The 13,042-nt window shown below is 42.2% G+C and overlaps 1 protein-coding gene across 4 annotated transcripts in view; it reads left to right on the top strand.

Annotated features, from left to right (window-relative positions):
• APP (amyloid beta precursor protein) overlaps positions 1–13,042 on the top strand; it is a 522,694-nt gene that overhangs the window by 290,416 nt on the left and 219,236 nt on the right. For all 4 annotated transcript variants that reach the window (XM_085623075.1, XM_085623077.1, XM_085623076.1 and 1 more), the window contains exon 4: positions 11,270–11,382. In XM_085623075.1, the coding sequence (XP_085479201.1) occupies positions 11,270–11,382 (113 nt within the window). The remainder of the gene's footprint in view (positions 1–11,269; positions 11,383–13,042) is intronic.

Here is a 13,042-nt window from a genome sequence, read left to right as displayed (position 1 = left end):
GTTTGACATAGTGTAATACCATCCTTGATGTCAAAATAGTGCGATGAATTGAATCCCTGCAAGCGTTCTACCTTATTCCAGTAATCGTAACAGCTGTTCCTTGTAGCGCTTACATCAGTGATTCTTGACCTGTAATGTGAAGACCCTTTGGGGTACGCGAGGCCTTCTCTGGTGAGGGGGGTCCGTGGCTAATTTAGAAGATAATAATATTAAAATGTATAAATTAAATTGAAAGTATATACATATAAAGAAGCACAATAGTTTTTTTTAAGCCCCTTTTTATATTTGATTTACAAAACAGAATATTTCAATGCTTGTATATTTGTTTAAATATTTTTGTGCATTGCTTTGAGTTTCTGTTCACAGAAATTGCTTATGCCTTGGGTTTCCAGCTTCCTGTAGTGACTTTCGGGGGGGACCCCGGCTTCCAGTAAAGATTCAGTGGGGTCCACAGAAGTCAAAAGGTTAAGAACTGCTGGTTTAGACAAGGCATCTAAATAAAAATTTAAATCGTCCACTAATATCCCCATGTTTAGCAGCTCAGTTGCTCTTGAGTTATGTTTTCACTCTACAAATAACTCCTCATACATACCAGCCCCTACCTTTATTATAGGTTAACCCTAAATTACTACAAAACAAAACCTATATACAAAAGTTTTTTTTTATTTGCAGCCTATATGATAATCATAGTTGACTTCTAAAAACTGTATCTGAGGTGCCGTTGAAAAGTCCTCCATTTCTTTTTTTTAACAGACATGCAATAATTTCAACCAACACGCTACTAAAATATATATTTGTAGAATCTGTTTGTAAATTCATACAATAGACGAAACAAAAGCTGACATCTAATGGTTGTGTTGAGTTCGGCAAATATATTTAAATTTTTTCCTTTTAAGAAAAGTCATTTCACAAACATATTTTGATGTGAATCCTCTTTTCACAGTAATTGCCTGAAATCCATGTAATAACTTAGTGAACAGATCAGGGGGAGACACTGTACTGAGGGGGCGTGCTGCAAAGCAAACAAGCAGCCTTTTGTTCTCTCAGAGGAGATCCGCACCCCCACCCCTCTTGTGGCAGACCAATTGCCTGCAAGCCACAGGTGGTGCCCAAATTGCTAATGAGTGCACTGTTGATAACCTGTCTCTCTTCACTGCCCCCTGCACCCCCCTCTGGCCCCAGGTGCATGCATGGAGGCGTGCATGTACGTGCACCTGGGGTCCCTTCCTACTCATTCAACAGGAGCTGTAGTCTTCGGCCGCCTGTTCCCTCGTGTGTTGTGCAGCTTCGGGGGCTGGCAGGCCCCTCCTCCCGTTGGCTAGTAAATGTGATTATTGTTCAAGAATTAAGCTAGTGTTTTTGTTCACCTTAACACTTAATTAAAATAAACATTTAGTTTTTAAGGTTCTCATTTACAGCCAACAGGTGATACTTGTCAAAAACCTATTGTGTAGAACACTGATACGTGGAGTGGGTTTTGTGTTAGCCCATTGCGGTTTCCCGGTCTCTCTCATTTGCTTGCTTTGTATTTGATGGCTTTCTCCTCCTGTTTGTCCCGTCCCTGGAGCATAGCTTATTTACCTTCCTTTTGATTAGATGACTTGTATCCTTCCGCGGCTCAAATGAGGAAACTACTTTTCCTTTTCAACGAGCACTCCAATGGAGTGCGAGTTCTCTTGTTTTCTGCCTGATATGCTGCTTCTTCCCTCACATCTCTCTGACCCAGCCACTCTGCATTCAGGTTGCCTTCCAACCCTCCCAGATCTTCCAGAAGACAACAGTAACGGGTATATTGTCCAAGGATTGACTAAATAGACTTAAAAAATGTGGTTTTCTTTTCTTCTTTCTATCACATCAGAGCCCAGGAATATGGCACACGCTGGCAGCATTTATGGCACTGGGGAGAGCCAGGCTGCTGCACTCACTTGGTGTGCGTAAATGAATGTGTTTTCTCCCTGAGGCCTGTAAACTGCCCCTCTTGAGCTACCGCATGGGACATTTGTGCCAATTCATGGTCGTGTGGAAAATAAATGGCAAGAATGTTTGTTCAAATTCGGAGACCTCCTCAGAATCTCCATTAATTACCTGCTGCTAGTCCATGTTTTTTTAAAAGCTGGATCACGTGCAATACGCTTTTTAAATTCTGTTCAAAGTTTTCTATGTGAAATTTGGAAAATAAACTGTGCCTTATTAAAGATTGAAAATACTGAATTCAGTATTCAGTTTCGAGATACCTTAAGATAGGTGTTACCTTTTCCATCAGTATTTTATTTTTATTTTCTTTCACATTTTTTTCCAGGCAAAGCTTGACAAAAAAGCATTGGCAAAGCCGATAGATTCGCATTTTAAAGGTGCAATCTATTGGCTTTTCCAGTGCTTTATTCCTTTGGTTTGTGGCAGTGAAAGGACTCAAAATTTAAGGTGTTGAATGATTTTGAAAATAAAGAGATGGGGCGTACCAGCAGCCATTAGTGGAAAACAAGGTAGTTGACAGTCACTTAAATTACCATAAGTTTGTCTTAAAACTATTTAAACCGCTTCTGAGACTTTGTATTTTATGAAACAGATATTTATGCAGGTGTCTTATTGCTATTAACCGTGCACATCAGAATGCACAGTTCTCCAAGTGAAGTACGGTCCTGCTGTTAATTTTTCACATTTGTGTAGAGCAAAACAGCAGGGAGTGAGCAAACATCTCCCTTGATTCTCAGAAGAAGCTTGCTGGTATAATTTAGGAAACATCCCCAGTGGTGCAAAAAACATTGGAACCTCCAGATCCCACGGAGTATCACACACAGAGGAAAAGAACAAGTGTAGAGACTAAGACTTAAATCACTCCGTACCAAGACTCGCAACTGCACAATGTCCAGTGAGCCACTTATTGCCTTTCTAGCAGGATGAAATCCCAAGGTCTGGAACATGCTGTCAAGCCCTCCTAGTCTACTCTACGGGCCTCAGTGTGCATTGGACATCCGGTTGTGACTCCAGCTACACTGTGGAATCTCTTCTGGCTGGTTGCACTCTAATTTAGCATGTTGAGCTTGACCCTCCGCTACTTGTAAACGTGTGCCACTACGTCACTCTCAATACCATGGCGGTCTCCATCTCTTACTCTATTGCACATTCAATGCTGCATCATTCTCATCTGCTGTGGGAGAGCTCTACACTCTGTCTGTCTTCATATTTCTCTTCTTCTTAAATCAATTGCAATGTTTGCCTTTCTTGCATTTTCCGATGCCCAACACTCCCAACAATGTATTCAAAGTCTCCCTGTTCCTGTTAACTCTTCCCCTGCCTAACCTCACTTCTACTCCTCGATCATTGTGAATTGCTCCTCTTCCCTCGCATATCATCTTCTGTCTCGTCTTTCTTTCAATAATCTTTCTATTCTTTCTTACTACATATTTTTGTCTTTCAGTTACTCCCTTTCCTGTAGTTACCTCATCTACTTATCTTAACCTAGCTTTTGTTATTCATCTCTCCACAATTTCCCTTAATATAGCTACAAACTCTCGTCTGCTTTGCTCCCCTTTACTTCTTTTTCTTATCCTCACTGGCTTCACTTTCATATCTGTTAATAGTTTTGCTCTTCTCTTTTCTTCTCCATATCCCTCACTGTATTACAGTGCTGGCTTCATCTGCTTGTCCTTATTAATACCCATAGCTCCTAAGGCACTTCCATCTTCCTATGTCACTACCCGTCTTTGACTAGGCTTCCTACAATACTACTTCTTCTCCTTATTCTACCACTTTGGATCACTCTGTATCCTGTCTCCTGCTCCTTCTGTGCTCTTTCTTGGTTTACTTTAGCCCCTCTAGTCTGCTTTGATGTCTAACCTATTATGCGGCCTTCTCCTTCACTCTCTAATTGGGTTGGCCTTGCTTTATGCATGCTCCCGCCTCCTCCGCACATGATGGAATCCCTGATATGTTACCTGTGACACTTCTGAAGCCAATACACAGGCCACATAGGTGATGAAGCTTGACACCCCTAGAAGGGGCTTTAGTCATTAACCCAATGAAGCCTTGACAACCATCTTCTCGACATCCATTGTTCTTCTATGTCCTCGGAGTCTTTGTTCTAACTAGCAGACCCCCCTGGTCTCCTAGCTGAATTCCTTTAAGTTCTGTTTAACTTAACTCAACTTGTCTAGAATGTTTAATAATCCCTTTCATTGGTTCTCGTTGCACATATTTAAGAGGTTGTATGTTTCTAAGATTGTTCTACGGTGCTCTCCAAGATTCCGCAACAGGACTTGGCCTTGTTATTCTGCTTATGGTCCTGTTAATTGGTGATAAAATGTCTCTGGTGGTATAGTAGGGATACATATGGTTATAGGTTTAGGCTAATAGGAATCTAACCTTTGTTTATTTATCGAGCCTCGCAGGACTAGGATCTCTTGGTTCAACCGGTGGTCTAGTAGTGTACTCTTTGCTTTGAAAGTGGTACTGCATATTCATGTAGGTCAGTTAGCCTCAAAGCATCACCCTGATGTGTGGGCATGACTGGTGGTCTACCAGTGATGGATATTTGAAATATCATGTCCTCTAAACTATGACTGTGGCCCACCCTACCCCCTCGTATGTCATTGCTAATATTCCCAAGCTTAGCACAAGATACCACCACCAATCTATAGGCTGCAATCCAGCCTGGGAAACCCTGCCTGTCAGAAAATGTCACCGATGTTACAGTGAGGCATTGAGAACATTTGAGAAGAAAGTCAAATCTTAGCTGCTGGAAAAGTACTTCTAGCCAGTGATGAACTGGTCATTGTTTTTGCTGCATGTATCTGTTTTTGTGATCTTGTACCTATTGCTAAGTCTGCGATTTCTGTGTTTTACATTAGGGAGATGTTGCCCTATGCTGAAACCACCACCCAATAGCAAACATCTGAAAAACCCACCAGATCAAATGGGACTTTGCAGTAACCTTTCTGACTACAACAGCTAAAATATCAGGGTGAACTAGAATGATGGTCATTCCAGCAAACCTATAGTTTGCGTTTGCAGTTTTATCGTCGCGACAATGTTAGGCCATGCAAAGGAGCTGTATTGATTGTGCTTGGACCCAAAATGTAGGGCCTTTTCTTTCAAGGAGCTTGAGACTTCCTCATTGTAGGCTATGAGCGAAACTGGCATTCATCCAAGATCTTGCATTATTCATTGGTTCTCTTTCCACAGCCCCTTGGCCGATAGACCTGCCCTGTGTAGATGAAAGCATGAAGTGTATCCTCTTAGTAGTTTCAAAAGAGAACGGTCCCTAGTCTCCAACTGCAGGTCTGCTGAAGGCACTTTTCAGAAATGAAATGTTGCGATTTCAGCCTCCTAGTGTTATTGTAAGAAGAGTGGAAAGGCACATGTTCAGAAATAAAGACTCCAGACCAGGATATGAGTTCTGTCACAGATATCCAACTTTATTCCACAGATGGCAAGGCAAAACCAAATGAGTGATGATCCAAACTGCCAGCCCTTACATGTTTCTGTCTTCCCACCCCAACTTGAATATATTCTTGCCTTCCAAGAGCAACAGGCTTGTTCCACAATGAAGGAATCTTCTGAAATAGGCACAAGCATTACATGTGCGTGTCATGCTCTTGTCTATCTCATACATTACAGTATAATACAAATATAAACGACGCTGCACGAATGTGATATAATGTCTCGCTTGCGCATGCAATACACCTTCCCCCTTTACATTTTTTTTACGATAAAACATAGTCCTGGAACTTTTTGGGTGGACGCCGTGACCTTACACACCTAGAAGCATACTTGACAAAGTCGCCACCCCTAGGAATAGTCGCCTCGTTAGCTCCTGAGTTTTTAGCACACTCCTGTCACATCACATCCAAGACAACGTTGCTCCTATGTTTATCAGAACATGCCTTCCTACCCTTGAGAAACTGTACCCTGTTGAGATTTCAGACACCACCTGTCTGTTTGCACAGCATTCCTGAAAACCCCTATGACTCGTGTGGGATCTGACCAACTAGCACAACCCTTACCATCCACTCTTCCTTTCTTGATGTGGACCATGTCACCAACCTTCACGACCTGCTTGCTCGCAGCACTATTCCTTCTCCTTAAATCAGGACTCTTTCTAAATGTGTACTCCTCCACCCTGCGTCGAATCCCTTTAAAAACCACTTCTGCAGTTTCACCTACCATATTCTGTTTGTTCTTCAACCACCAGGGTACTAGCCTCGCTCTTGGTTTACGGCCCCTCAATAATTCAAAAGGATTCTCTGAAGTCACAGAATTAGGAGAATTCCTATACGACAACACAGATTGCAACACACTTCTCCAATTCAACCCTCCCTTCACAGATAGCTGAATAGCCTCTTTGACCACACAGTTGAATCTCTCCACCTGACCAATTGCTTCTGGATGAAACACAGCAATTAACTTGTGTCACCCCATAGTAATCCAAATAACTTTCCATATATATACTGACAAATTGGGGACCATTGTATGTCACCACTATCTGGAGAATATCCTCTCTACAAAAAACGTAATCCAAAAACTCACTCATTTTCCGAAATAACATCATGTACCATCTCAATCTCAGGCCATTTAGAGTAGTAATCAACCAACACAATCCCAAAAGCCTCCTGCCTAGGTAACACAGTAAATAGGCTATTAATATCTAAACCTAATTTCCGCAATGGTGCTTCAGGAAACTCAATGGACTGCGAATCAGTAGGCAACACATACTCACCTGGTGTTCAACAAAAACATTTATCCCTTGCCACCAGACATTTTCCCTGGCCCGCCTTCTAGTGCTTGAAATTACCACGTGACCTTCATGGGCCATATCCATGATTATTTTCCACAAATTTAAAGAAGGTACAAACTTGTCCCCTCGCACTACAATACCATTTTCCACCGACAATTTCTCCCACATTTTGAAATAGCCCATCAATACCCCATACAACTTCTCTTCCTCTGGCCAATCATGCAAAATACACTGTATCACCTCGTTAAGTTCAACATCTTTCTCCATCTCCTCATACCATTTAGCTTCTCGAATAATAGGTTGCTTTACACCAACTAAATTAATATCCCGTAATGTAAATGCTACCCCTCAATGTTCCCTATCTTCCTCATTAGGATCATTCTCTGGTACAGTAAATGCAACATGCAATCAGCATGCACATTGATTTTCCCATGCACAAACTCCAACCAATACTGAAAACTCTGCAGTCTAGAGGCTAATCTGGCCAACCTTGCAGACATACCAAGCGCACCACCCGGGCCATCATATACACCAGTGGCTTGTGGTCCGTCTTAATGATGAACTTTGCATCCTACAGAAAAGTCCTAAAAGGCTCTGCTCCACACACACAGGACAACAGCTCCCTCTCTATCACAGAATACGTCTTCTCAGCATCCCACAAAGCTATTGATGCATAAGCAACAATCTTACCATGAAACCACCCAATCCCAAACCACCCATGTCTCCCACTCCATGGGTGGTTCACCCTGTGCTAGGAGTAAGGAAGGTGGAGGCACAATCCCAAACATGGTGCTATAGGTAAATAAGGATTTAATATTCCCCCAAACCAGCCTATGGATACAGAGATTGCTATAACTTAATGAGTTATTAGTACCACAAACCAGCCTGTGAATGCAGAAATTGCTATAAGTGAAAACTTCAATGCTATTAACCAACAAAAATATGCTAAAATTTAAAGTAATACCAAAGGGGATGATGGACAGAGCGCTTGAGCAAATCAAACACTCACCCCCAGTCAATTGATCTGGGTTTAATCCATCATTCTTTAGCTCACTCCACCACCCCAGTTCAGACATGGCCATATGCAAATCAGTCTGACTCTGTGCCTCATGGGAACAGTCCAGCCCGAACTGCCAAGCCATGTCTTCCCTGGATCGGAAACCAGCATCCTGGGACCGGTTTCGGGTTCATAACCCTCATCAGCCAGGCTATCTTGAATCCAGTGGCAAAGTGAGCAAGGGACCCACGTCTGGGCATACCCATGTCAAGAACAAAGGAAGTGTGCACATCACCATAGAAAACGCGCTTGGATTCCCACCTAGAACTGGCGCACCATGTGTAATCCTTTAAACTCCTTGACGTGCTGAACTGTGGTTAGGGACCACTCGCTGACCGTATCAAAGAGACTTGGAATTCGCACCGAAGAAACACTCCCCATAGCCACCTGTCACAATCCCACGGTCCCTGTGAAGGCAAGCTTTCACCATCAAGTGCGTTGTAAACATGGGGCGAACTCCAACCACCCTCAATGTCATCCCATGGACCGATGGGATTGGTGCACTGCCTCACAAGATCCACTCTACCAATAGTGTGACCATACTGCGGTGCTCCAATAATGACAATGGTTGCTACACATACAAGTAAACGGTGCACCAATGGGTTGGTGCAACACTGTCAATTAATCAGCCGATGTCCAATAACCATGCAAAGCCATTCCAATTTTGCGATAGTGGCCAATAGTCCAAGAGGGTAAAAATACCCAGTAACAGTTACTGTAAGGCAGAGGTATTCAATCTGTGGGGCGTGACCCCAAAGGGGGCCGGGGAGGCATGGAAAGGGGGTCGCGCACTTCATTTGCTAAAAGAAAACGGCCCATACAATTAGTTAATGCTTTCCTGTGCTGGGAAATCGAGGCCAGGCGGACCGCTAAACATGCATTTCTACTAGTGTGTTTCTGGCCTGAAAGAAACGCAAATGTGCACAATGAGTTAATCTGTAAATGTAAAGAATTTGCAGATTAACTCGTTGTGCACATTTGCATTTCTTTCAGGCCAGCAGCACACTGGCAGAAAGGTGTTTTTAGCTGTCTGCCTGGCTTGATTTCTCAGGGCCGGAGAACGCTGTTGCAGTTAATTGATCAAATCACTTGAAGCTGTTTGAGTGGTAGAGCTGTGAAGTACTTGTGTTTAATTGTCTTTGTATTTACATAGTGCTTACTATCCCTGAGAATGTGTTGGAGGGACAGTTATGTAAAAATAAAAAATTGCATTACATAGGGTTTGGATATTGGGCGTTCTTTACAATGAAATGTTGTGGGGCAGCTCTGCAGGTTTTAATGCTGCGCTGCCCTACGCCAATTCAAAAGAGCAGGAATGGACTGTATTTATAAGATACAGTAAACTCCTGTCCTTTCTGCCGGCGCACAATTTGGTGCCTAGCCCCAACGCAGGCACCTTTGCACCATGGTACAAGGGCGTCTGCATTGTTGGCAGGATTGTTTTTGTGCAAGAAGGCACGCCTTCCTGCGCAAAAACAACCCATGGAGGCTTTTTTCTATTTCTATGAGTGCTACACAAAGAAAGAAAAAAAATTGAGGTGAAATAAAGATATTTCTCCCTGTTATGCATCCCCTGGGGCAGCTACCAGTATTGACGCATCCTTAGGTTTACAGATCCGTGTAAATCTGGGAATGTGTCAAAATCCAAAGGAACCCCCCCGCAATGCCCATGGACCCCCCCCCCCCCCCCGATGCAGTGTAAGGCAACACATCGACTCGTGCTGCGTTGCCGTACACCATGTCTAGGAGGCCATGAAAAGCCACGCAAAGTGACTTTGCGTGGCCTCATAGATTTGGGTCTGCACTCTGCGCAACCAGAGCATCATTAAAAAAAGACACACTGGCAGGGCAAGGTGCTTATAAATAAGTCCCTATATTTTGGAAGCAGCCCATATATTTGGGAAGCACCATTTTATAGTAAAACATTTTGCACATTTTGTAGCTGTCTATCTTGTATTGTGCGTAATGGAAGAATAAACTAAAGACTTACATGTTGACAGTGCTTTCTGTCCTGGGCTGTGACCTCATTGCACTAAAAATACACAGGTCACACTATTCTCCACTGCACCAACCACGATTTAATTCTGTGGCTTTCTGGTTTCACACAGACTTCTGCAGTGCATCAAGTAATGGAGGTTTCGTAATTTATTATAGTACATTTCCCACTGAGTAACAACTTTTTAAAATGTATTTATTATTCATTAAAGCTGCCCGTTATTTTATATTCAGCTACCTGACGGTGAAAGACCTAAAAAACGTATGTCTGCTTTAATTATGATGAATGATGTTCAGCTACCTCCGTGACATGCAGTTGTAAATGCCAACAGTCAGCATCCCATGAAATATAGTATGATTCTCATCTAATGCCATGCAATAACGTTTCAGCCCATGCATTACAATTGTTATACCAAGGGCCACTGGAGTTATGTGATTGTGCAGCCGCAGCGATTTTGGCATAATTATACATTTGCCACATAATGCATCATCTGCCGCATAATCTGCTGATTTTAACAAAACAAAATGATTTACTCAAAAGATTCACATGTTACTAAAAAGCAGCAGCAGGTGTTGCCGCTCTGTAGAGGGCCTTTTGTGAAGCTGTACTGGTCACCTTTTAGTTGCTTATTGCAATATTTGAGTGTTGAACTGGTACTTATGACGAGCAACCACAGATTGACCGTTTCTCTAGAGAACATTTATGGTTGTCAATGATGAGAAGTACCAGGTTCTAGAAATTTTTGTCGGGAGGGGGTCCTTACGCCTAAAACATTTTGATGGGGGGTCTTGGCATTAAAATGTTTGAAGACCACTGCTGTAAGGAAATCCGCACGTAACTTCCAGTGTAGGAAGAGTGGAAGAGCACACGTTCACAAATAAAGAGCAGGGTATGAGTTCCGTCACAGCTATCTTTTCTTGCAATAAGGCTATGGCACCCTTGGTATGTCGCTGGCTAAACGGCTACCTTAGTTCCATGCAAGCAGCCAATTGTGGTTGTTCTGAAAGCCGGATAAATGTAGGGATTGCGCCTGCTCTGTGAGAGACAAATTAACGCTCGACTACAAAGCACAATCAAACCCAGCTTGTAAAAATCAATCCTGAATCTGACAATCGATCTTGTAGCTGATGTAAAATCTGTAAACCGGAGATTGCGATTGACTCAAATTTCTGACGTTTGGGATGGACTGGTATGTCATTTAGTACCCAAAAGCTACTCTGCACTGCTTCACCCCATATAAAATAAACCTCACAAACTTATCGATGTGTAGATGCTGTTTCCAGCAGGACAACATGCATTGTTGAAGCTTTGTTTAGGGTGGTGCATGATTAATAATTCAGAAATTATCTCGCCAGGAGAAACCGATTTAGGCTAATTAAACTGCTCAATTTGCATAAATCGTTCTATAAAGTAGCTGGTTTAATCTTGCTTTGCCAGTATATTTTTTATATCTCTAATGTCCATTTTTTTCCCTTCTTTTCAGTGGGCGAGTTTGTCAGCGACGCCCTGCTTGTTCCTGATAAGTGCAAGTTTCTTCACCAGGAGAGAATGGATATATGTGAAACCCATCTGCACTGGCATACAGTTGCCAAAGAGGTATAGTGACGTTTTCTCTTTTTCACCTCATACAATGTGGAGTTAAGTTAACAGTGGCTGACATTTTTCAACATTTCCATCTATTGCATTGTTTCTCTCGTTGAGTTGCACTAAATAGGTCGGGCATTCCAATGCATGGCTTATCAGGCTGTGGCATGAGACTCAGGCTACTACACTTAACTGGTAAAGGCTAAAACATGTCTGGGGTTGCTTATGTGCAGAGGGTTCTTGGCTTCAGAATTCGGGCTGGACTGAGCATTTTAGGGAAGGACAAGCCTTATTTGCATATGCTTGGTCCCTGTCCGTGGTGTCATTGTGAGCAAAACTGTGATCAAAGTTATGAAGCTTAGAGTAATCACCAGTAGTTTCTAGAGTTGTGTGAAATTAGTGTCATTTGCTTTCACATAATTACATGGTGTCTGCAAAATTATGCAAAATGCAAATCCATTATTAAGCACTATATTTTAGGGCAAAATAGGCAAGAGGGTGCATTATGTGATCAAAGTGCAAAGAAATCCCCCAAAAGCACCACAAACAACTGCTGTCCATGGTCTGTTTTTCCAGCGTGTTCACAGTAACGGTACATTTTTACCATAAATGGCGTGTAAATAGGGGTGCAAGTTTTGAAACTTTGTTTAACGTGTAATTCCCGTAATTCTGTGAACTACGCCAGCGTAATTAAATTTTCTTTCTTGCATTATGTTCAGTATGGAATAGTGGCATTGTAGACTCAAGCTTGCATACATCAGGAATGGGTATTGGTATATTTTTAAGAAGGGGAATTAAACACCTGTAATGAAGTTAGACTGGCTCCAAGCAAATGAAATGCTGTTTTTGTCGGCAATTGTTCCATACGTTTCGTGTGTAGATGTTGCTTACACCTAATGTATTAATAAAGCGTACTAGAACATCTCTATCTTTGGTCCCCATATCAAAGGGCCTTTATATTTGACCTGTTGGTTCTTTTTCCTTGTCCTGGATTGAAAATAGCCCATGTTCCACATAAAAAATCATTGGTTTTCTTCTTGGACAAATAAGGTACTCTAATGAGTGAGCTCCGCAGAGACTACACCGATCCCTGACTATGGAAATTGAGTACAATGATGACTGCTGTTGCTATTCTGGTGGGGGGAAGATGGTGGATGTGAATTTGCTTAGAAGAGGCCACCAGAAGCAGAATGATTGAATAAAAGAAGCCTGTATGTTGTCTGTTGACTACTTGGAAAAGCCGCAATATTTGTCACAGGTGAATAGTTGGAGGGAAGAGGAGAAAGTTTCCAGGATTTAACCTTCTGCTAGGTTGGTCAGGAATGGGGCATGAACTTGTGACGTTCCCTTATCATTACCTTCTCCTCAGTGAAAGAAGCACTTGCATTGTTGACAGAATCCCCGCTTGCTTCTTATCCACCTGCACATCATTTTGAGGACAGCATTTGAGTAGCAAAAGCAAGTCGGTTGCTACAGCTAAAAGCTTATAACAGAAACCCTCTTTTTTTTATTACTGAACATGTCTGCCTTGTTCCAGATAAAGTGATAGTTATACACTAAAATATGCTGTAATTTGTTTTTCTGCTGTTTGCAGTCTACACACTAATTGCTGATAGTGACTACTTTCTTTGGGGAAATTGTGACTATAGAAATATCGCTAAAGAATATTTCT

Source organism: Triturus cristatus, chromosome 8 (genome assembly GCF_964204655.1).
Source record: "Triturus cristatus chromosome 8, aTriCri1.1, whole genome shotgun sequence".
NCBI classification, from domain to species: domain Eukaryota; kingdom Metazoa; phylum Chordata; class Amphibia; order Caudata; family Salamandridae; genus Triturus; species Triturus cristatus.
The sequence above is the reverse complement of the archived record's forward strand: the minus strand, read 5'-3'. Positions and strand labels throughout refer to the sequence as shown.